General features: G+C 50.2%; 1 protein-coding gene across 4 annotated transcripts; it reads left to right on the top strand.

Moving 5' to 3' along the window:
• Positions 1-1757: 1757 nt before the first annotated feature.
• On the top strand, positions 1758-20999 carry LOC117092645 (cytochrome P450 4B1). Of its 4 annotated transcripts, none has more exons than XM_033226509.1 (12): positions 1758-2026; positions 12449-12590; positions 12781-12825; positions 14140-14267; positions 15126-15250; positions 15556-15707; positions 15853-15959; positions 16725-16915; positions 18715-18848; positions 19626-19690; positions 19792-19874; positions 20282-20999. In XM_033226509.1, exons 1-12 carry the CDS (start codon positions 1847-1849, stop codon positions 20463-20465), a joined length of 1536 nt encoding a protein of 511 aa, XP_033082400.1. In that variant the 5' UTR covers positions 1758-1846; the 3' UTR covers positions 20466-20999. The 4 variants fall into 4 exon arrangements, with proteins under 4 accessions (XP_033082400.1, XP_033082399.1, XP_033082402.1 ...); XM_033226508.1 differs by having other exon boundaries at positions 15553-15707; XM_033226511.1 differs by lacking the exon at positions 19792-19874 and having other exon boundaries at positions 15553-15707.
• Positions 21000-24059: the final 3060 nt, after the last annotated feature.

Here is a 24059-nt window from a genome sequence, read left to right as displayed (position 1 = left end):
ACATAGAAATACTTCAGTTTCCAGCAGCAGAAAACCCAACTCAGATTGAATTTAAACAAAGTGGCTTTGTTGGCTCATGTAATAAAAAGGGTCAAAGCATTGGCCTGGGCAAAGCATTCATGACTAAATCCTCAAAAGTAAATGCAACAAAAACAAAAATTGACAATTGGGACCTTCAGAGGGAAGCAAAAGAAACTATCAATGGCCGGGCGCGGTGGCTCAAGCCTGTAATCCCAGCACTTTGGGAGGCTGAGGTGGGGGAATCACGAAGTCAGGAGATGGAGACCATCCTAGCTAATACAGTGAAACCCCGTCTCTACTAAAAATACAAAAAATTAGCCAGGCGTGGTGGACAGTGCCTGTAATCCCAGCTACTTGGGAGGCTGAGGCAGGAGAATGGCATGAACCCGGGAGGCGGAGCTTGCAGTGAGCTGAGATTGTGCCACTGCATGCCAGCCTGGGTGACAGAGTAAGACCCCATCTCAAAAACAAAACAAAAACAAAAACAAAAAAAACTATCAGCAGAGTAAGCAGACAACTTACAGAATGGGAGAAATATTTTCAAGCTATGCATCCAACAAAGGACTAATATCCAGAATCTATAAGGAACTTAGAGATTCTTGCTCTTATCTCTGCTGGGAGGCTGACTTCTGCAGACTGACTCGCCAGGCTCCTTGCCATTTCACTTCTGATTGGCTTGGCTGATTGGAGACACTAGTAAGAGATTGGGGATGGGAGATGAAAGAGTTTAGGATATTTTTGCTCTGTTCTTTCCCTGTTCCAGCATCACTTCTCTGGCCCTGACTGTGTTCCCCATAAATACAACTCCCACCAAGCTACAGGAGCATGATTTCCTTCCCTTGTTCCTTTAGTCTTGGGGTATTGATGCATTTCTTGTTGTTTCTAGTTTCTGCATGCCACATCATATCTTGTTTGATTTCTTAAATCTGCCTGCCTCTTCAGGTAGCATACCCTCCCCAAGCAAGGCAGTGACCTGAGCCAAACTTGTTCTGCCACAGAAGCCTGGGCTGTGGCACTGGGTGCTGCCACTGTCTTGCTGTGCAACTTTGGGTATTTCTCTACCTTTCTTTGAGCCTAAGTGCCTCCATCCAGCCAGGAGGGACTGAATTTCATGACTTCTTCTCATCACCCTGAAAGTTCTATGTTCCTAAGTGTCAAAATGACACTATTGTTTTAGGGGTGGAGTTGGCCCCTTTCTGACCTGGTCCCCTTTCCCTTTTGGGGCTAGAACCTTGTCTCTGAAGGTGACTCACAAAAAAGAATTCAAAGCATTGCGAGCCTAGCATAAGTGCCAGCTCTCTCAAGGGTTCACATTGAAGGGGACACGGGAAGCTTTCTTGAGAGAAAGCATAGGCAAGCTGAGCCTCAGCTTCATTATCTGGGAAAAGGGTATAAAATGTGAGTGCCTCCGACCTCCTTTGCTGTTTGGGTTAAATGAGCTAGTATGTAAAAAGTGCCTGAAACATTCACAGTGCTTGTATGAGAAGGCAGTGGTTATTATGCTGATGATTACACCAAGAATTGCCATCTGTTTGTTTTAAGGAATCAAGGTGGGATGCCCACTGCCTGCTTTTTTTTGGAGTTCACTATTAGGTTTCTCTTTAACTGAATTTTGGGAGAAGGCCACTAGGCTCTCTCTTCTGTTGTTTGTGGCTTTGGGGGTTGCTGTCTCCGCCTTATGGCACTCGGCCCAGTCTTGGCTGCTGCTGGCTTCAGGGAGTGGCTGGGGCTGGGCGCTGACAGGATGCATGGGTCCAGAGTATAAAGGAAACCAGGAGCAGCTGGAGGCAAGTCGAACGAAGGCTGGGTGACTGGAACTGCAGCCATGGTGCCCAGCTTCCTCTCCCTGAGACTCTCCTGCTTGGGCCTGTGGGCTTCTGGGCTGATCTTGGTCTTAGGCTTTCTCAAGCTCATCCGCCTGCTGCTGCGGAGGCAGAGGTTGGCTAAGGCCATGGGCAACTTCCCAGGGCCTCCAACCCACTGGCTCTTTGGACATGCCCTGGAGGTATGTGGAGTTGGGGGTTGGGGAGAAAGAAAACATCCTCCCTTCTTTCAGAAAATCAGGTCTAATTCCTAGGGGGCTGTGGAGGGAGACTTCTAACTTGGGCAGGAGGATGATGTCCTGGGATCCATGGCTTCCATTCAGCTTTCCCACTGGAATTTCTCCTTCACTCCAGCCTTTCAAGCTGACTTCAGAAGTGGGGGCAACTTCCAAGTCAGGGCTCAAGCATGCCATAGATGCCTTCTCTTCATTCTGAGGCCCAAAGTTTGGACCAGGTTCTGCTAAAGGCTCAGCAGTGACAGAAAGGCAATGGCAGAAATCCAAAACCTCTGGATAGTCCATAGAAGTAGGCAATCCGTTGAAAGCTCAGTCAGCGTCCCGTTGTTGTGTGTAGTGTAAAGATTTCCATTTATAAGGCAGGAAATGAGTGTGAGCATGAAGATAAGTACCACCACATGACAGACTTCACCGAGTGTCTAGGTGATTGGTGTCCCCAAAGGCAGGGCTCTCCCGGCCATGCCTGTGGGTGGCTCAGGAGCCGTGACACCTTCCCAGATTCAGATCATGGTTCATCTTCCTGTTACTCCAGGAACTGAGTAACTCCTACTACTCCAGGGTGGAAACTACGTTAGCCCCTGCTCTTAGGAAGACCTCTTAGTTTCCTACTGTCATGGGGATCTAGACCAGAGGTTTCTAATTAGACACAGGGCAGGGAATTGGAAGCAAGTGGGAGAAGCAAATTCCTGCACCTCCAATCCCTGGAGATTCTGATTTGTCAGATTGGAACTAGGAGTTTACATTTAAAAACCTGTCCAACTGTTAGTGTTTTGATCTGCAGCCAGCTTGGGGAACCCAGGTAGAGATGCCAGAGACTTTTCTTTCTTTCTTTCTTTGAGGTGGGGAGTTTTGCTCTGTCTCCCAGGCTGAGGTGCAGTGGTGCCATCTTGGCTCACTGCCACCTCCGCCTCCCAGGTTCAAGCAATTCTCGTGCCTCAGCCTCCCAAGTAGCTGGGACCACAGGCATGCGCCACCACACCTGGCTAAGTTTTTCACTTTGTAGAGATGGGGTTTCACTATGTTGGGCAGGCTGGTCTCAAATTCCTGACCTCAAGTGATCCACCTGCCTCGGCCTCCCAAGGTGCTGGGATTACAGGCGTTAACCACTGCGCCCGGCTGAGATGCCAGAGATTGAGGCCCAGAGTGAGGCAAGTTCCTTCTTCCACCTCCTGAACCCACTTTCCTCATTCTCTGTCTGGGTGGGGAGCACGACTTCTCTTCCTTGATTGACACTAGAAATGAGCTTGACCTCTAGGCTTATTCTTGCCCTGACAGATGACCCTGTAACATGCATCCTGAAGACATCCAGGAAAGGAAAGGGTAGGTCAGAGAGATGAATCAGACCCAGGCCTGGGGTTCAAAGAGCTTACGGTCTGAGGGGAAAACAGACACCAGAGCCTTGCTCCCGAGCTTGGCGAGGTTCCTCCCCAGGATTCTGCCTTAGCCCCATTCTTTTTATCTCAGCACTTGTCCTGTTGGGTTGTTGTCTTCTGTTTACCTGTTCATCTTCCCCACTAGACTGTGGCTCCTGGAGGATAGAGATCTGATCTGATTCATCCCTGTACCCTCAGGGTTAAGCATAAAGCCTAGTGTAGTGTAGGCATCACTGAATGAACCAGTAGAGAATGTTGGAGAGTAGGGAGAGTATCCACAGAGGAGAAAGCATGATGGAAAAGAAAAGCAGAGGGACCAGGAAGTCTTGGGAGAGGGTTTGCCAAGTACACAGGAGGGCCAAGGGAAGGTTGAGGTCTGACACTAAAGGGGTACGAGAGGTATTTAGAGAGAACTTTCTCCCTTTCTTCTTGTTCCCTTTCCACTTCTACCTGCCTTCGTCAAATTGTGTTTGCCCTCAGCCAGGGGCTTCTTTAGGACAGGGACCTTGCACCTCCACCTCCAGGTCAGAACTGGCTGTTTTCTTTCCCCCAGCGGCCCCCACCCCCACCTTGAGAGTATGCAGAAGGCCTGGAACACAGCCTAGCTTTGGCTTCTTGGCTCTAACACAACTGTCTGAAGGGCCTTCCCTTGGCATCAGGTTGAGCAACAAAGGCTGGAGGGGTGACTACTTGTGAGAACTACAAGGGTTTCCTGGGGAACCATTGCAAACACAACTTCTGCAGTCCTCCAGGGCTTGGTGCCTCTGTTCTTGCTTGGATTCATACCTGAACTTGAGAAATGGGGAGGGCAGAGAGGGGATTATTTTCCCTAATGTAAAAATGAGGACATTGAAGTTCAGAGGGTGCAAAGTATTTGTCTACGTCTGTTTAGTAGCTCAGGAGTTAGGTCAAGACTGGGCCCAGGACTTCTGCATTTTAATTCATAACGTTGTGAGTCCATAAAAGGTTACTGCAAAGTTGATTCTTAGGCCCAGCAATGATGGGAGTTAGGAACGGGAGGAAGACTGGTGGGTAAAGGGACTAGGGGCAGGGAAGAGCTGTCCGTCAGGATTAATTTCTCCTTCTTGGTCTTCAATTACAGTCTGGAGGCCTTGGTAGCATCTACTTATCATCCTCCTCAATTCTCAGAATGTGTCTTCTGTAGGTGGGGACATGTCCTATTCTTCCAGGGTCCCCCTCATTCCAGTCTAGGAACCAGGGAGGACTTTGCATGTAGTAGGTGCTCAGCTATATTGTTGGCCTGAGGTTGGAACCCTTAAAAGAAGCCAACAAATCTGATGTGCGTGTCTGTGTGCGTGCGTGTGTGTGTGTGCACGCACGTGTAGAATGCCAGCTCCCAGACCAAGGAAATGAGATTCTCTGAGGCTGCAGAGGCCTCTTTCCCAGCCATGCCCTTTGCTGTGACAGTGCCCTTGACCTTGTGCTGTGTAGTGAAGACAGGGCTGTGGCTCATTTTCATTCAGTAAACATTGATCACAGGCCTTTGCTGTGCCTGGTTAGCTAAGCCACTTTACCTCTCTGTGCTTCTGTTTCCCTGTCAACAAAGTGGAGATAATCATTTTTACCTTACTGGGTGAGAAGGGGTTAGAAAGAGATAAAGTATAGGTATTTTGCAAACTACTGGGCAGATAAACGTCAGGTGTTAAATCATTGTAGAGGGATTCTTGCTACAAAACACCCTGGGGCATTTGCTTTCTTCATCACCTTCCTTCTTCTCAAATCAACCCAGTCTTTGTGAGCCAGATACAGTCCCTCTTTCCTAAGCAACCAGCAGTGTCTGATCAACAACTCTGGGTCTGGTCCTATGCTGAGGCCAGAGGATGAAGAATCAAGGCAAAGAGGTTGCCTCAGAGGAACTAGGTCTGTAGGAGAGATGAATAACACAGTACAAGTGTTACCAATCCTTGGGCCTAGAGAAGGGCTCCTCTCAGCATGCGGAGTCAGGGAAGGTCCAGGGAGGTGATGATGAGGCACATCCTCAAAGATCTGGAGGTGGAAACCTGTGGCAGGAAGTGCAGAAGAAAAGGCAGAAGGTGCTATCTGTGCAAAAAGGCACACAGGCTGGAAAAAGCAGTGTGTTTAGGAAATAAATTGTGTTTTGGGGTCTAGGACATACCTGTGTTAGTAGCTCAGCAGTTCTGCAGTGGTGACAGGGAGGACAGAATGGAGAGGATGAGGCTGGAGGTGGATGGGGATGTCACACAGATCCTTGAGGCCAGGTCAAAAGGCTTTACCTTATTCTGAGGATGATAGGGAACGATGGAAGGAATTTAAGCAAGGGAGAGACAAGCTTAGACTTATGTTTTAGAAAGATCACTTTGGCTTCAGGGTGGTAAACAGACTGACGGAGGGCAAATAGGAGGCAGGGAGGCTAGGGTGGAGGTGATCCAGGCCTCCACCTTGTGTTGGGGAGTGAACCAGTGGGCTGGAGGGAAGTGGAAGGTGGAGCAGGCCAGGTCTTGGCATGGGTGGGCACAGGAGAGAGAGGCATCGAGACCTCCACCGTAGCCAGACATGAGGGTCAGTGAGGGCCCCTCCATGTAGCAGGAAAAGGAAATAAGGATTGCCCTTGGAGCTCTGTTAATTGGAGGCATCAACACAGCTGGACCAGAGCAGAATCTGGCAAAACTCATCAAAAGAGAGCCATAAGACTGGATTGTAAATAGGAGGAATGAATTGTTTGTCTCAATTTTAAAATGTGGGCATCTGAGACCCAGGAAGAGGAGGCTCAGTGGCGGGCAGCCCTGTCAGTGCCTGGGTATGGAATCCTTGAGTACTAGATTTGGAGAATTCTGTGGCAGTCTCCTCCCATGACCTGCTACATCTGGCTCTTTTCACTCTGGTTTGCTAATTTCAAGGTAAAAATCACTTGGTGGGCCTGCAGAGGGGAGGGGCTGCCTCTACAGGACATCCCTCTTCATATTGATATAAATCATGGAGAAAACGACATTCCATATTCCTGGCTAGTTTTGGGATGGGTGATGGTTCTATCCCCAGGTTCAGTAGGAGAGGCAGATTCTGGGGACAAACGTGTCCGAAGATGTGTATGAGCGTGGGTTTGGAAAGGCTGGGTCTGAGGAATCTGGAGGGTGTCATGCAGAGAGTTCCGGGGGTTGATTATGATTCTGGACCTCAGGAGACAGGTAAACTGGAAAAAGCTGTCAACTGAGAAATTGTTGGTAAGTAGATGGCACAGGAAACCACAGAAGCAGGTGAGAGCTTTCAGGGAGAAGATGCAACAAGGGAAGAGGCCAAGGACTGGATCTGGAGGAACAAACAGTGGGTGAGGAGCTGCCCAGGGTGGCCACTGGGAGAGAGGGGAGGACATCCAGGAGACAGTGCACGAGAGATGGGGAGTCATCTGGGCTCAGTGCCAGGGAGGGTGCTGGATTCCTTAGCAAGAGCAGCATAGGAGAGGTGGGGCCGTCACAAGGAATTGGAAACAGTAGGCACAGCTCTTTAGAGAAGTTAGATTATGAAGGGATAAGGAAATAAGGTGTTAGCTGGAGGAGGAAACTGAACCAAGGGAGGTTTGGTTTTGTTTTCTTTCTTTCTTTCTTTCTTTTTTTTTTTAAGTGAGAGACTTGAACAAGTTTTGAATGAGGATGGGAAGGAGCCTGCAGAGAAGGTGAGGTCTATGATTTGGGAGAGAGGGGCTGATTGATACGTGAGGTACCTTGTGGGGAGGGTCAGAATCCAGAGGGACTGGTCTTGGACGGGCCCTGCATGCTCCTCTCCTGAAACAGAGGTAAACAGAGAGGCTGGGCGCAGGTAGGGTGGTCCTTCAGGTCTGCCAGCTGACTTTTTGGGTTTTCTTATCTGATGGGTTCTATTTTCTCTGGGAAGTAGAGCAAGGGTGATCTGCCAGGAGTGAGGAGGGGAGAGGTAGAGGGGGCAGTTGAAAGAAAAGTTTTTGAGAAGCAGATTGTGGCTGATGCCATGGGGCTTTCGAGAAGACATTTCTGCTGCTCTTTGCTGAAATGTCACCTTAGCGAGGCCTTCCTAGCCCACCCCCATCCATAGTGGCAGCCCTGCCCCTTACTCTGCTTTTTTTCTTTCGGGAGTTATCACCACCTGAAATCATACTCTTGGTGTATTTGATTCTTGTTTATTTTCTTTCTCCCCGCTTGGAATGTATGCTGGTGGGGCCCGGCTTTGTCTTGCTCACCGCTGTAACCCCAGAAACTAGCACTGTCTCTGGCTCAATGCCCATGTGTTGGAAGAGTGGATGAATCTCTGGAGGGACCCAACTCTGGGCAGCAAAGCTGCCCATGCAGACTGAGGACAGATGACTGCATCCCCCTAGACTCTTGGGCATTTCTTGGGTCCCTGCCCTCCTGCCTTTTTAGTTGTTTGGATGCTTTCCTGCATTCCTCCTCTCACCTGATTGGGTGCTCCTGAGTCTGGAGTTCACCTTTGGATGCTGAAGACAGGGAGGGTGTTGGGGGCAGAGCACAGGCTTTGGAATCTAAAGACTGGGGCATGATGCTAGTCGTGTGACTTTGGACAAAGCCCATCATCACTTCCTAGCCAAGGCATGGTGGCTAGAGAGTCCTGGTGACCACACTGATCTCACCCAAAGTCCCTTTGCTCCTTCTATTGAGCTAGGGGTTCTTTCTGTATGTTATCTGTTCACATGTACATGTGTAATGGTTCCTTTGTCTTTGAAAGGGAGGATGGAGGATGAAGTCAAGTTTGTCACCAGCATGGGAGGAAGTCACCTCTCTGCTCCCTGGGGCATTTTGCATTTGATCCCCTCTTTTCAGGCTCTCCATGACTCTGTTCAACCTCACAGCTGAATCCCCAGTGAGTTTGTATACATTGAGTCTGCTTTTCCCACTGAGTTTTATAGTTATTTCAGAGATACTACTTCTACTCCCTTTTGGTTGGTTTTTCTTGGCTTCTAGCTCTTTAGCTTTATTTAAAAACTTGGCAGTGGCTTGGACTCATGCACACATGGAGCCCTGGTAATCTTGGGTGTGGGGAGAGGGACCATGGTAGGGAGACAGCTGAGACCAGGGCACCAAAGGGCACTGTCCATCCTGGTGGAGAGCAGACCTAGGGGGTTCTAGCTCCCCACTCCCAATCCCTGCAGGACTTCCCTGGGCAGTGGGAGCCTGTGTGGTCCCAGAGGGAGACCCATGGGGAAGGCTATGGGCAGGTGGCTTTCACTTTAGCAACTAAGACGCCTTTTGAAGAATTAAGACTGTCCAAAGACGGTTGGGGTGTTTTGAAAAGAAGTTGCCTGTCACTAGAGATGTTTGAGCACTTAAGCAGGGATTCTTACCAGGTGAAGGTGCTGGGCAGGCACCCTGTGTGCTGGGAATCTGAGACCGACATGACCTGCCTTGAGGGAACAATGACATGCTGCCGAAAAGGAAACATCTTCGTCTTTCTCCTCCCTCATCTTTTGTTTTTCGAAACTCTTATCCCCATTTTGTGAGCCAACTTATTTTTGTTCTGAAGCAGCCCCCTGGGGAACTGTAGCTGCAACACACTGGTCGAGGGTAGCTTGTTTCTTGGACACTGGCCCACTGAGCTTCAGGTCAACTGGCTGATGGCTTGAGCAGGCTTGCTAACAAGGGCTGCAGAAAGAGCCTAAGCCGGGATCCCTGGTCTCCCTTAACTCACACTGAATGAGTAATCCAGTTGTATAATCCTGAGCTGGGACACTTACAGGGCTGGGAGGTCTGGGATGGCTTGTCTTTTCTCCAGAAGGAAGGAAACAGGAAGAGAACAGGGCATGAAGATAATTCCCTTTGGTCTTTGTACTGCACGTTTCCACCTATAAAAAGAGGTCAGGGTTCCACTAGGCAATGTTGAAATACCTTTCCCATCTGATTCTTGGAGCAAAGCTTACTTTAGACTCTTGGGAAGCAGAGAGGAGAGTGGTGACATATGCTTGCTCTTCCCAATCCTTCCTGTGGTTTATTTCTGGTGAGGTCAACAAGGAGTGCCAATGTGAGGGTGGGAGGTGGGGCTGGGGAGCTGGGATCAGTGAATTATCTTCATGCCCTGTTCTCTTCCTGTTTCCTTCCTTCTGGAGAAAAAACAAGCCGTCCCAGACCTCCCAGCCCTGTAAGTGTCTCAGCTCAGGATTACACAACTGGATTATGCATCCAGTTGTGTAATCCAGAGGAACTGTCCAGGCAGCCACGTGTACCCCACAGGGAAGACGCCTCAGCCCTCTTGAGGGGCTGCAGCTGCAATAGTGGGACCAGGTGCTGGGAGCTGTCCTCCCTCTTACCAGGCTCCTGGGATAATCAAGGCAGGTGCCTGGCAGATGCTTCTAGTTCTCTAGATGTATTTAAAAGCTTGGCCATGGCTTGGGCTCATCACACGTTTTTTATTTATTTTAAATTTATTTATTTCTTAAATAAATCTAAAGAGCTAGGAGAAAGTTGGGCACAAGGAGGCAGTGACAAGCTGACTGCCACCTTGATCAGGGCACAGGCTGTGAATGTGGTCAGCGTGAGACTAGGGTCTACTGTCCCTTGTGGGGTTGCTGCAGAGGTGCACAAGGGTAACTGATAAGGAGGAGAGTGAGGCTTGGATGAACCAGATCAGCCAAAGGCTCCTTCCGATCCTGAGATCCTATGAGTCTGGCTTTTTTGTGACGTAAGCCTTTCCTTGACCCATCCAATTGGGCTTTCTGGACCTGGTAGGGATGGAGAGAAGGGGAATGGTCAGGTAACCAGGAAGTTGGCGAGGAAAACCCAGGAGGGCAGATGGAAAAATAAGAGAGACATTGGGGAAAGGAGCGCTTCCAGGGGTACCAGCCAGGAAGGAGGCAGGGATACCAGAAGGTTTCCTCTTACCTGTGGGTAGAGATGATTTTTATCACTTTGTATTCTTTTTGACATTGTGTACTCAAGGGCAGTGAAAACTCTTACAGCCCTGTTGGGTTGAACTCAGGATTCCGAGTTCAGAGGCAGTGAGGGAAGGGATCTGTGGGATGGTTACAGACAACTCCACAGAGGGCCTAGGAGGGGAAGAGCCCTAGAGAAGGCACAGATGGGTGGCTGGAGGCCAAAATAGGCCCAATCCCATGAGCCCTTGGAGATAGTGGCTTGGGCCAGAAAGGATCCCTCGGGGCTACATTATCAGATGCCTGTGTCCTTCTTTAAGAATGTTCCCTGGAAGATACAACATGGATGTCTTAGTCCTTTGTGTTGCTATAAATGAATACCTGAGACTGGGTAAAAGGTTTATTTGGCTCACAGTTCCACAGGCTGTACAGGAGGCATGGTCAGTTATCTGCTTCTGGTGAGGGCTTTAGGAAACTGCTATTCATGAGAAGGAGCAGACATCACATGACAAGAGAGGAGGAAAGGAGGGAGAGAGAGACAGAAAGAGAGAGAGAGGTGCCAGACTCTTTTTAACAAACAGTTATCATGGGAGCCAAGAGAACTCACTCAATCCTGCCAGAAAGGCCCCAGGGCCATTCATGAGGGATCCACCCCTATGATGCAAACACCTCCCACGAGGCCCCACCTCCAACACTGGAGATCACATTTCAAAATGAGATTAGGAGGGGAAAAATGTCCAAATTATTAAGGTTTGGATATTTTTCCTTTCCTAATTTGTGTGGATACTATAAACGAGTAGGTGGCAGTTGTGAGAGAGAATTTTAGAGAGAAAAAGCAGGCCCAGCACAGGCTCAGGCCTCTACAGGAATTTTATGGGATTGTAACCTAACATCTATTCCTTAGGCTCGCCCCTCTTCCCTAAAATGGGACCACTTAGAATTGTTGTGAGGATTCAATCAGGTCAAAATGTAAGTAGCTTAAACAAGGTCTGGCACACAACAAGTGCTTAATAAAGATTAGTCATTACTATGCCTCCTTACAAACTCCAGAGCTTGGACCTTTCCTAAGGCCCCTGGGCAGACCACTAGGAGTGTTAAGTGTTTCTTTGAAAGACTTCCACTAAATGAGGAAAAATAGTTAAATACATTACATCCCTATAGTGAAATACTACACGACTGTTAAAAATACTAATGACAGTTAAGTGCACTAGCATGGAAAGGAGGACAAGATATGCTTAATGGAAAAAGGCTGGTTTTGCAAAAATATTTATTGTATAACTTTGTTTACTTAAAACACCTCTGGGTGAGTATATGTGGCTATAAAACCTCCAAAGGACATGTACCAACCTCTGGATGACCCATTCAAGCTCATCCCAGGTGACTGTCCCACCACGGGACACCTCCTGGAAGACACCCAGCACCTTTCCCACCCCAGCACCTTTGTGCTTGCTGTTTTCTCACCCGGAATGCTTTTCCTTTATGCTTCACACAGCCAGAGCCTCACCATCCTTCAAGTTTCACCTTAAATGTTGTCTCCAACAAGAAGCCTTCCAAGATCACCCTATCGAAGCAGGCCCTCCCTGTTAGTGTCTCTCATAGCACTGTTTTTATTCTCAGCACTCACTATTGTCTGTGATGATTTTGCTTAATTGTCTACTTGTCTATTATCTGTCTTCTCCATAGAATGAAAGGGCAGAACTTGTCTGTCTCATTCCTCTGAGATGTTGAGAACAGAGCCCTGCACATGTAGGCCCTCAATAAAAATATGTTGAAAGATGCAGCAGGGGTGGAATTGAGGCTATTTCTCTGTTGCACAACAAGCAAATATTACCTTTATAATGAAAGAGCTTTAATGTGGAGAAGAAAGCACTTTCTGGCTGCAGTGCAGTAAAGAGTTGGTGGCAGGTGCCAAGTGGAAGCAGGTTGCTAGTTTGGGGATGTTGAGCTAACCCTGGTGTAAGAAGAAGGCGACTTGGACTTAGAGCATGGTTGTAGGGCTGGAGAGGGCACTAGGCCTAGGAATGTTTAGGAGAAGGGAGTGCAGGAGAGGTAAGGAAGCAACCAGGGCCTGCCTGGGCAGCCTTCTCCCCTGCCCTCCCAGGTACTTGGGGCCTGGCTGGAGACAGTGTGTTCCTGAGTGACCTTGGCCTTCTGTCATCATTTCAGATGCAGCAGACGGGGAGCCTGGACAAAGTGGTGTCCTGGGCCCACCAGTTCCCATATGCCCACCAACTCTGGTTCGGACAGTTCGTTGGCTTCCTGAACATCTATGAGCCCGACTATGCCAAAGCTGTGTACAGCCGTGGGGGTGAGGAGAGAGGATGGGACTCTCAGGAAAGGGTGGGGCTTCCTGAGAACAAAGGGCTCAGGGCACCATGTGAGGAGGAGGCCTGGGCCTGTGTACTAAGTCTGGGCGGCTGAGGTGCCCTCCCTACTCATAAACGAGCCTTCTCTAGGAACCCCAGGTCCCTGCTTGACCTGATTGTCTCCTCCTGCAGACCCTAAGGCTCCTGATGTGTATGACTTCATCCTCCAGTGGATTGGTGAGTGAGCACCTGCCTTCCCTGCCATGCCCACCTCAGACCCATGGTGCTGGGTGACTAGGATCCTGCCCTGTCCTGCTCAATTGGTTATCCCAGATGGCCTAGTTCTCGGGTACCCATCCTAAGCTCAGCTGTCAGTGGGGAGACAGGGGAGGAACAGGAGAGCCCCCAGCTGTGGAGCTAAGGCATCTTCTCTGGCAGGGCCTGCCTTCTCTAGCCAGGGCAAAGGCTCTGGAGAATGTGTGAGTGTGAAGAACAGTTTCCTGAAGGAGGTGACACTAGAGTTGATCCGAAAGGGGATTTAAATAGGTGGTGCTGGCCAGGGCAAGGGTCGGAGGAAATGGTGTGGTGGTAGGACCACGGCTGGTCACCAGAGGCTGTGAGACTGTCGGAGTGGCTGCAAGGTAGAGCCCAGCTGGGAGATGAGGCTGGGCAGGGAGGACAGGCCAGCCTTGACTGCCAGGATGAGGACGTGATTTGATGTCGAGAGTAGGTGGGAGTCATTGAGTATTTTATTTTATTTTACTTTTTTCTTTTCAGAGGTAGTCAAGTTAAACCCATTGAGTGTTCTTTAGCCACCATATGCTTCTCCAAAGCTCCTCTTTTACTCATGATCCTATGGGGTCTTCAGTGTTTTCCTGGGAGCTGAGAAAGGGCAGGGCCAAGAGGGAGAACACATTCCCAATCCTATTTACTCACCGAGTACCACTGGGAAGTCTTTTTGCTTCTAACACTCTTTTCAGTTATCAATGGGAGGATAAAATTAGAAGGCAGAAAGAAAAGGATTAGGAAAATGAAGAGGTGGTTTTGGAGACAGGAATGCATTTCCATTGCTGGGTGTGTTGGGGTGGGGTAGGAAGGCTCCCACCTGAGGCCATGAAGCACGAACACAGTGGGCCATTCCCCAAGTCCTGAAGCTGTGGCGAATCTCAGCAGCTGACAGTCAAGGCTCAGCAGGCTCCCCCCGCTTGACTGTCTCCAGGGGGATGTATGTCCTTTGTCTCATATCTGGCAATGTCATCTGACACAAGTTTCTGGACCCAGGCTTGTGGGTGCAGCTGAGAGGCAGAAGCTGAGTTATCCTGTCCTAAGGAAGGAGCTCACTCAGCCAAGAACTGCCGCCACCTGCGTCCTGAGGCCCTGGTAACCTAGGGCGAGGGCGTGGAGGGAAATACTGGGTCGCTTAGTGGCCCATCCTTGGAGGGTTCCAGGCTCAAGGATGGAGTTGGGTAGGATGTGCTTAGCCCCAGACTGCCAGGGGTGGGGCAGTATCTCCTGGACTGACCAGCCCTCTCTCTCCTATCCCTTCCCCAGGGAAAGGCCTTCTGGTTCTTGAGGGGCCCAAATGGTTCCAGCACCGCAAGCTACTCACAGCTGGCTTTCGTTATGATGTGCTGAAGCCCTATGTGGCTCTGTTCGCTGAGTCCACACGTGTCATGCTGGTGAGCTCCCTGTGCCAGAGTAGTGGAGGCTGTTGGCTCCTGGACTAGCCCCTCTCCGCCCTGATTTTGTCCTGGGGAGAGCAGGTGGTGTTCTGCAGTGAGGAGAATAGCTGAGCCCCAAGGCCTGTTCTGCCTGCAACAGCAGTGCCAAATCCCTGCACTGCTGACATGTGCCACATGCTGCCACTGAGTAGGTGCTGAATCTCTGAGTGTCCTGGCAGCCCGGTCCTGGTCTCCATCAGGAGACCCAGCCCTCTTTCCTCCCAGGCCAAAGGGTCTCTGTGAGAACTTACTAAGGCTCCTAGCATAGCAGGTTTGAGGACTGCCTTTATTTGAGAGTATAGAGAAAGGCTTTCACACCTAAAAAGTGTCTCCTCACTTCCTGTCTACCACAACTGCCCAAAATTATGTCAATACAGCTCATCTCTAAGAAGGATGTCAGAGGTCAGGCTTAGAGTCTCAGGGCTGGATAATCCCCAGGTTATCCAGGCTAGTGTTTCCCCTTATAGGAAACTCCTCTCCAGGATTACTTACACACTCACTGTGCTGGGGAGCTCACCACCTCTCAGCCGTCCTACTCCCTTATAAGCTACCCTGACTGGGAGAAAACATCTGTGTGCGGTGCAAGATCTGCCTCCTGGTCCTGCCCTCTGAGCCTGTAGCCCAGAGGCTGCCAAACTGCTACCTATCCTATCCTGATATTCCAGCAGAATGGAGGGCAGGGCAGGGACTGGGAGTGTGTGAAGGGGGCTTGGTGGTGGAGGATAGGCTATGGGTCCTGGAGTGAAGCTTGTGGCATCCAGTCCAGTTGACCCCCACATTGCCTCCTACACATTGCCTCGTATCCCTGGACTCCAGGACAAGTGGGAAGAGAAGGCTCAGGAGGGTAAGTCCTTTGACATCTTCTGCGATGTGGGCCACATGGCGCTGGACACACTCATGAAGTGCATCTTTGGAAGAGGAGACACCGGCCTGGGCCACAGGTCAGGGGCCACCTCGGGGCTGACCACACTGTCTCCAAAGCCAGTTTACAGGGGAGAGTTCGTAGGGGTCCTGGGCCCTGATCTGAGAAGAGATAGCGTCCTGCCCCAGGGAGCCTTAGCTTGCGGGGAGCCAGGACTTGCTCATGGTGGGGAGAAACATCTGGCTTTAGCGAGGAGGCTTAAGGGCAGGAGAAGAAGGGCAGGATGCTCTGTGGTTGGGGCTAGATTTCTGGCATGGAGTTGCTCTGGCTCTGCTCCTGGGCCAGTGTCTAAGCCAATCCTTCCTCCTACCCTCTGCTTGGCAGGGACAGGAGCTACTACCTTGCAGTCAGCGATCTCACTCTGTTGGTGCAGCAGCGCCTTGCGTCCTTCCACTACCATAATGACTTCATCTACTGGCTCACCCCACATGGCCGCCGCTTCCTGCGGGCCTGCCAGGTGGCCCATGACCATACAGGTGGGCCTTTCCAACAAGGCTCACCTCTAGGAAGCCTGGGTTCCTCCTGCTGGCCCCTCTCTGCCCCCTCCTATTATAGGACCCCAGTTGCCCTTTGGACAGAAGATGGCTTCCCAGGCAGTGACGCTCTGTGCTTCCGGTTCAGACCAGGTCATCAGGGAGCGGAAGGCAGCCCTTCAGGATGAGAAGGTGCGGAAGAAGACCCAGAACCAGAGGCACCTGGACTTCCTGGACATTCTCCTGGGTGCCCGGGTGAGTACATGATTGGCCACCCCCACCTGAGGACTGGTCCCAGAGAGGTCTTCAGACCATCCTCCCAGGACAGCAGAAGGAGCTCTTAAGCATTTCCCCGTCTTTACTCAGCAAATATAACCTGTTCCTCGTCCCAGGAAACATATTAGCAAAGGTTCAGAGGTGGGCAGGTGTAGGGTGTGTGTGCCTGAGCTGTGGAGTTGGGAGCCTAGGTCACATGGTAGTGACTGGATGACATTTCTAGACTTCTAAGATCCCCCAAAATGTAGGCCTTGTAGAATCCTAGAATCTTAGACTTCATTCATTCATTCATTCATTCCGTAAGTTCTTTATTCATCAACTCTAGAAACTCACTGAGCTCTGACTCTGGATCAGTTCCTGTGCTAGGATGCAGAGATGGGAAAGACCTGGCCCTGCCCTCCAGATGCTTACAGTCCAGCAGGGGAGATAGTAGGTAGATGTTGACCAAAATGTCTTCCTCTGGCAGGTGGTATTCTGCATGCCCAGTGAGCAGAACTAACAGTCCAGGCTGGACAAGGCACAAGTCATTTGGTCAGAGCGATTAGGGAGGGCTTTGTAGAAGAGGAGGCATCCAGGCTGAGCTTTGAAGAAAGATGGGACTCTGGGGGAAAGTCCTAATCCACCTTCTGAAAAGGAGCTTTCACTCTCTCCCTGAGACCTTCATTTGACAACCACTGCTATGAGTTCTTCTTGTTACCCATCTCCAATATCTCGAGCTGTCCTATTATGCCTTCCCTAACCCAGGATGAAGATGACAGCAAGCTGTCAGATGCAGACCTCCGGGCTGAAGTGGACACATTCATGTTTGAAGGCCATGACACCACCACCAGTGGTATCTCCTGGTTTCTCTACTGCATGGCCCTGTACCCTGAGCACCAGCATCGTTGTAGAGAGGAGGTCCGTGAGATCCTAGGGGACCAGGACTCCTTCCAGTGGTGAGTGAGTCTGAGGGTGGGCCCAGTTTATCCTGCTCAGCCCTTGGGAAGGGCGGTGCCCATCCTGTCCTGAACCATCCTGGAAGTCAGGTGAGGTGGCGGCGGCTGTCCTGTTTCCCCCAGTGTCATACCATTTGTGACAGCGGGGGTTGGGGGGTGGGGGGTGGCTGGGCACAGACACACCCCTGAGCCCATTGTCCCAAAATGGAGCCTTTTCAGATGTGTTACGTAGAGAAAGTTGTCAGCAAGAGGCTGCTATTTTGTGTGCTAACTTCTTCTGAAGGTAGAACCTGATTACCCTACTGGGTTCCTGGATAGAGTAGGGAGAGCTGGGAGAGAAAGAGGTGGAAATGTGGGGGTGAACAGAGTTGGGACAGCTAGGAGAGCCAGTCCCTTGCTACTTGCCTTTGGATGGCAGTACTCAGCTTCCAGATGCCATATCTCTCCTGCTGGTGAAGGAGAAAAGACTTCCCCAAACTTCATCACTTAAAAACTTTCCATTGTTTTCCCCTGTTTCTTGGCCTAAGACTGAACTCCTGAACACTTAAGGATTGACCTTGACCTCTCTTTGCAGCGTGAGCTCTAGGAGTCTCTCAGAAGCTCCTCCAACCTTGCTCGCTGTCTGTTCCCCTCAGACCTTGGCTTGTGGTCAGATACCCTGCCTTTATCTCTGGGCTCCTGAGCAGCCTCCAGCAGGGGGCTGGGCACACAGCAGGGGTACAGAAAATGCTGAGCCGGTGGGGGAACTTTAGATCCACTTGAGGGGGACTGACCTTTAACTCCAGGGTCTAGGACCTGGAGTATGAAGCTTCATTACCATTTCTGTTGGTCATATGTGAGAATCCCACCCCCCCCCCCCCCACAGGGTATCCAGGCACATGCCAGGTGCTATCAGGGGTGCAGAATGGAAGAGAAAGAGAAGCCAAGTTGCTGCTCATGGGGTTTTGTGAGAGACAAATTCACATAACCAAACAGCGAGAGAAAATTACAGGATCGCGTGGTCTGAAGGCTGAGCACAGAGGGAAGGAATGAGGCTTGAATTGACTTTCTAAGGAGGGTTAAAATTCAGGCAAAGAGAGCGAGCTAGGCATTGTAGGCTGGGTAACAATGTGAACACAACCCGAGGCAGGGATTAGAATATTTATTTTATTTTCACGTCATTCCATCTAGAGCTTGAAGCAACTTAGAGGACATTTATTCAATAAAATAATAAAATGCAAATGAAAAATAAGAGCCAGTGGGGAGTTTGGGGACTCTGTAATAAAATATTGCCCAGTAGTTATAGTTGGATGTCATATCTGGGCCTGAGCTTCCTGGTGGCCAAAGGAAAAAGACACACACACACACACACACACACACACTCACCTCATTAAACAATGCATGAACTTTGGTTGATTCATTCAACCAATGTGTATCAGCCCTGGTTTCTTTCATTCTGCTCAGTAGGGGAAACCAAGTTGGAACCTAAAGAACTATCCTTTGTAGGCATCTATGGGGGTCCTGAGAGTTGCAGAGGTGACCTTGTCTTTGATGGCTGTGTGCACATTCATCTCTAGGGTCCTGTGCCTTCTTCTCCTACCAGTGAAGATGAGAAAGGGATGCAGAAAAGTGGAACCAGATCCCTTAGATCTGAGTGTCCACACTATGTCAGGCCTGGCCAGGGCACTTGGAACCCTGTGGCCCTGACTCTTGAGTGTGTGGTGGTGGTGAGGGAAAACTGGGGCTGGGGCTGGAGTCTGCTTTCTTCCCAAATCCTGCTGCTTCCCATTTCCAGAATGTTCTGGTTGTGTTGCTGGCAGGGATGATCTGGGCAAAATGACTTATCTGACCATGTGCATCAAGGAGAGCTTCCGCCTCTACCCACCTGTGCCCCAGGTGTACCGCCAGCTCAGCAAGCCTGTCACCTTTGTGGATGGCCGGTCTCTACCTGCAGGTGAGATGGGTGGATTTGGGGGTGGAAATGGAGTCCTCTTCATGCTCCTCTGGCACCCTCTGTGCCTTTAGTCAAATCTTTGCACTTTGGGGGAAGAGCTCAGGCTTTGCGTTCAGAGAGCCCTGGTTCTCAATCCCAGCCCCACAACATATTGATCAATTCTTCTACCTCTGAGCCTCCATTTCCCCTTCTGTAAAATGGGGATGAGAAGAGTATCTATGTTTCAAGGCTGCTGTCAGGATTAAAGAGACAATGTCCACCAAGGCTGCCATGTACCACCATGCAGATCATGCCCCGAAGAGCACTAGAGAGCATCACTCACATAGACTATGATGCTGTGCAGTGTGCAACCTGCACAACTGTATGTGGTAGTTTTGTAAAGAGTGTTAAGCCTGTACCTGGTTCATAGTAAGCACCTGGTGAATGATAGCGGTTACTGTTGGCAGTGTAATATTATGAATAATAACTTCCCAAGAGTCAGTTAGCTGAAAAGGTTTAATAGTTCCTTCCTGTTCTACCTTGTGATGGAGGGGTTCATTCTCCCTTTATTCATTTCACAAATGTCTGTCAGGTGCTGCACCCAGTGCTGGGGTTACAGGAACTGGGCATGATAATGTCAAAGTACTGTGATGAGTCGGGTGTGGTCATGAACTCTCTGTCACTGGCAGTGGTCAGTAGGGGCTGGCACCCCGGGGGCACTAGGGGACTCTGATCTTATGTGGAGGTAGGCCTGGCTTCCCAGGACTACCTGGTCACCAATCTCTGTTCTGCCCACAGGAAGCCTGATCTCTATGCACATCTATGCCCTCCATAGGAACAGTGCTGTATGGCCTGACCCTGAGGTACCCTTTCCCTGGTCTGGGAGATCAGACAGGGTGGGGGACTGGGAGAGTCACCCTCTGCCAGGACCTGGTGAATGTTTAAGCAAGGTCTGTCTCCTCAGGTCTTTGACCCTCTGCGCTTTTCCATTGAGAATGCGTCCAAACGCCATCCCTTTGCCTTTATGCCCTTCTCTGCTGGGCCCAGGTATGGAGAGACCCAGTATCCCAGGCCCTCAGGACTGGGGAGGAGAGGGTGGATGACATCATAGGGGAGGCACTATTAGAAGGTACTCTGAATAAGGGGGAATCATGCTGGGTTTGTGATGATTCTAATGCAGGAGCCTTCTTCTTGCAATTATCATATTCCTGTCCCTGGGAAGTAGGTGGGATAGGTGAGTCATTCCAAGAGAGACTCCCATTCCAGACCCCCACCATGTGAATCTACCTGGTCTGGGACCCTCACCATGCTCCCAAGGTTTGGGAGGTCAACCAATCTATCAGCGAATTATTCAACCAAAAATAGTTATTGACTTTTGTTGGCTGCTAAGAGCACTGAATGTCATCACTCTGGACGCTCCATTGCACAATGACTCTTTGTGCTGCTTGCTACAGGAACTGCATCGGGCAGCAGTTTGCCATGAGTGAGATGAAGGTGGTTACAGCCATGTGCTTGCTCCACTTTGAGTTCTCTCTGGACCCCTCACGGCTGCCCATCAAGATGCTCCAGCTTGTCCTGCGCTCCAAGAATGGCATCCACCTCCACCTGAAGCCACTGGGCCCTGGGTCTGGGAAGTAGCTCTGATGAGAATGGGGCCTCGGATGGCTCAGGCTGTGACCTCTCCCTGGGCACCACCCTCCCCAAGCTGGATGTAGAGGAGTTGGGGCACCCTGCCTTCAGAAGGCTTATAGTTTAGAAGGGGAGTAGATATTCCCATAGAAAACACCTAGAGGACAGTGCTATGTACAAATGTGTGTCTATAAATGTTTATCATGCATGTATTCTAGAGCTCATTCATTTACTCAACAAACATTTGGTGAGCACCTATTTGGTTCAAGAAACTTCATTTATCTCCGATAATTGGCAAACTTAAAAACGCAGCAGAAACTTACATTCCAACCTTAGAGGCTCATAGTGAACACAAGGAAAGTTTTGCCCTGAGATTTGTGGTTATGACTGGGCACCACCGAATAGAAGAATGGCTTAGGGGACTGCCCCTTCACTGACATGTGTTTCTTTGTTTAACTTTGTATGTGTGTGTTTTGAATATAATAGACATAAAAAATTGCCTAAACGAAGACTGTACAAAATAATAAATAATTCTGAAGCAGACTCTCTTGTAACGGTCACTGAAGTCGAGAAATATGGGATATGGTATCACTGGTGTGTCTTCCGCTCCTCCTGAGATGTGTCTCTGTGGCACCCCTGCCGTTGTCAGTGTCTATGTCTCACAGTCACGTGGTGCTCCAGGCATCCAGGGTTCAGCTGGGGAAGGTGGCCAAGTGGCATTAGAGGGGGGCTTCCTGGAGGAAGGGAACCCTTCTCCACCACTTGAATCAGCTTAAATCAGGCCTTGAGAAGGCCTGGGAGGCTGGATGGGAGGGGGCCATTTTCCCACTTCTGTATGAAGGGAAGGAACCTGTAAGACACTCATCGGGGAGGAGCTTGAGCTGAGGCCTCTGATTCTGGCCTGTTTGACCAAGCCTTCATCATGAGTACTGACACTCTCTGAGAGTGTGTGTGAGTGTGAAAAGGAGCTAAGAGTTTTGATGTGAGAAGGGATGGACAGGCTCCCTGTGGGAGGGAGATAGGAGGCTGGGGACTGGTGGGCACCAAAGATGGATTCCTTTTAATTCTTCCGGTTCTCTAAGCACACTCTGCTGCCTCCTATGATCCTGGGCATGTGTGTGGGTTGAATGTGGAGTGTGCAGTGGGCACATACAGGTGTCGCTGTGCCTGAGTGTCTCTATATGTTGTCATGGAATGTGCACAGATGCGCACTCACCCTGAGTCTTGCCCATTGCGTGGATTGAGCAGGGTCACTTTTTGGTCACTCATTCATGCCCTTTGGGATCCTGTGGTTAGAGCACCTCTCCATGGCTGACCACCCAGAATTCTGAGCCTCCACTGTCCTTTGTTCTCTGATCATGGCCAACACAAGCCCTCGTGTGCCACCTGATACTAGGTGAACATCCTGTGCAGGAAATTCCCAGCCCACTCTCTGTCCCAACCCTCTCGCTCTGACTCCAGTCAAGCACTGTCCAGGCTGCTCCTTTCCTGCCTCCTCTCAGAGCAGGGCTAAAGTAGCCCAGTGATTTAGGAGGTCAGGGGACAGGGAGGGAGGTTCTGCCTACAGCCACAAATTTCGGGAGAAGCCCTGTCAGAGAAGCAGACAAAGATGTCACATCTTAGTAAAAAGAAGGTCTGTCTATGGCATTCAGGGACCTGGGCTAAAAATGGGGGACAGCTGTGCTCAGATCCAGCAAGAGAAGCAAGGTCTAGATGGAGAGAGGCTGGCACAGCAGGGACACCAGTCCAGTGAAGCTGTGAGAAGTAGGGGACTGGGTGGTGAAACAGCCCCCAGGCAGTCACCAAGTGTGGACAGGGTTGAGGATGTCCCTGTTCACACAGGGTGGCCAGCTAGAGGCAGGAAACCACCACAAGACTGTGGTGTGGGGGAGGAAGTGCTTGGGGTCTGACATCCTCTCCACTGGCCAGATTCATTTGTCTACCTTGGCTCCTCCCAGACCTTGCAGGACAGCTGCCCACTCCGTGAGCTTCCTGAAGAGCCTGCAGACCTCATGTGTGAGGGAAGACTGACAGGTGCCTGGTGATGTGGCCAGGCGGGGATCCCTTTTCATGTCTCATTGCGGGTATGAGAGGCTGGGTCCTTGAGGCGCTCATGCCAGACCAGGCCTATGAGGCTTTCCTGCTCAGCTCACAACAGCCCTGCTGGTTGGGATGTGGTGTGTAACTGCTCAGACTCTGGTTGCTAACTTGATTCCCAATGTGGCAGTGTTGGGAGTCTGGGCCTCGTGGGCAGTGTTTGGGTCATGGGGGTGGATCTCTCATGAATAGATTAATGTCCCCCTGCAGAGGCATATGAGTTTTTGCTCTAACTGGAAGGGATTAGTTCCTGAGAATGTGGGTTTTGAAAGGAGACTGGCTTTCTCAGTCTTTCATGCTTCCTCTCTCACTCTGTGAGAGTCCTGGGTTGCAGTTTTGTTTATTATGCTTGTTTTGTGTTGGTTGGCCTTCAGCCAGGAGGTGGCGCTTTAAAGAGAGCATCATCTGTGGTAGTATAGGGAGGATCAGGTGGTGGGAGGGGCCATAGGGCTCCCAAGAGATTATGTCTTTTGTCTTTGGCTACCAAGGTGAGTAGGTAAAAATTTATCAGGTGGGTGCAGGGTTAGGCATGTCTGAGCTCAGACTCTCCTTGGGTGAAGCTGGCTGCAGCAGCTGTGGGGGCTGGGAGTGTGGTTCCCAGGCCAATAGAATTATGTTCCCAGGGGGATTATGGCTGCCTCTGCTGTGTCATGCAGGTTACCAGGGAAGGAGGGAAAGCCATAATTACAGGCCTCACTTAGCTCCCATGCAGCCCAAAAAGCTTGTCTCATTCCCATTATGCTTCACCAACAGCACTGAGCTTATTTCCAGGCAGTGGGTGAGCAGGGCTGAGAAGTTGCCCCATGTTACCAGCCTCCTGGCTGAGAAAGCAAACAGGGCTTTCAGGTTTCACGCTTCCTCGTCTGCTGTGGCTTCTGTGCTGTGTCTGTACTCCCGATTTGCCCCTTCCCCCAGTTCTGTCCAGGAAACTTCATGTTCGGTCAAATTTATTACGAAGTTCAGCTGGAAATTTCCTTCTTTGTGTGGTCTTTTCCCAGTTCCTCTGGCTGCCCTCCCTAGGGACCCCTATGAGACAAAGTCAGAAATGGCTTCCTTGGGGACTGAGATGCCCACTGCTTCTTCTACTGCTGTATTTCACTCGGCTCTCTAAATTCATCCCAGCTCCAGGTAAGGTCAAATCCTACTCCCTCGATCTGGACTTTCAGTTTTCCCAGTGATGGTATGTGTTCAGGGACAGAGGAGTCCCCTTTCACACTTTAGACACTCACAGGTTTTTGACTGTTTCCTAGGGTCTTGCAACAGCAATCTGCTTCCTTTGAAGGGTCTGGGGATTCTGTCTGCTTTCCAGGTGTATCTTGCACTAGTTATTGGAGCAAAAAATTCATGATGTGAGTCTCCATAGGCTACTCTGTCTGTCTGAGTGGGAGCTGCAAGTTAGTCCTGCCTCCTGTTTGCCACTTTTCCCCCCAATCGGTGTATATTAACTTTTAAAAATTAGTGAAACATACAGAACATAAAATCGGACACTTTAACAAATTTTAATTG

Source organism: Trachypithecus francoisi, unplaced genomic scaffold, assembly GCF_009764315.1.
Source record: "Trachypithecus francoisi isolate TF-2019V2 unplaced genomic scaffold, Tfra_2.0 Lachesis_group12, whole genome shotgun sequence".
In the NCBI taxonomy this organism is placed as follows: domain Eukaryota; kingdom Metazoa; phylum Chordata; class Mammalia; order Primates; family Cercopithecidae; genus Trachypithecus; species Trachypithecus francoisi.
This window is presented reverse-complemented; position numbering and strand designations above follow the sequence as displayed.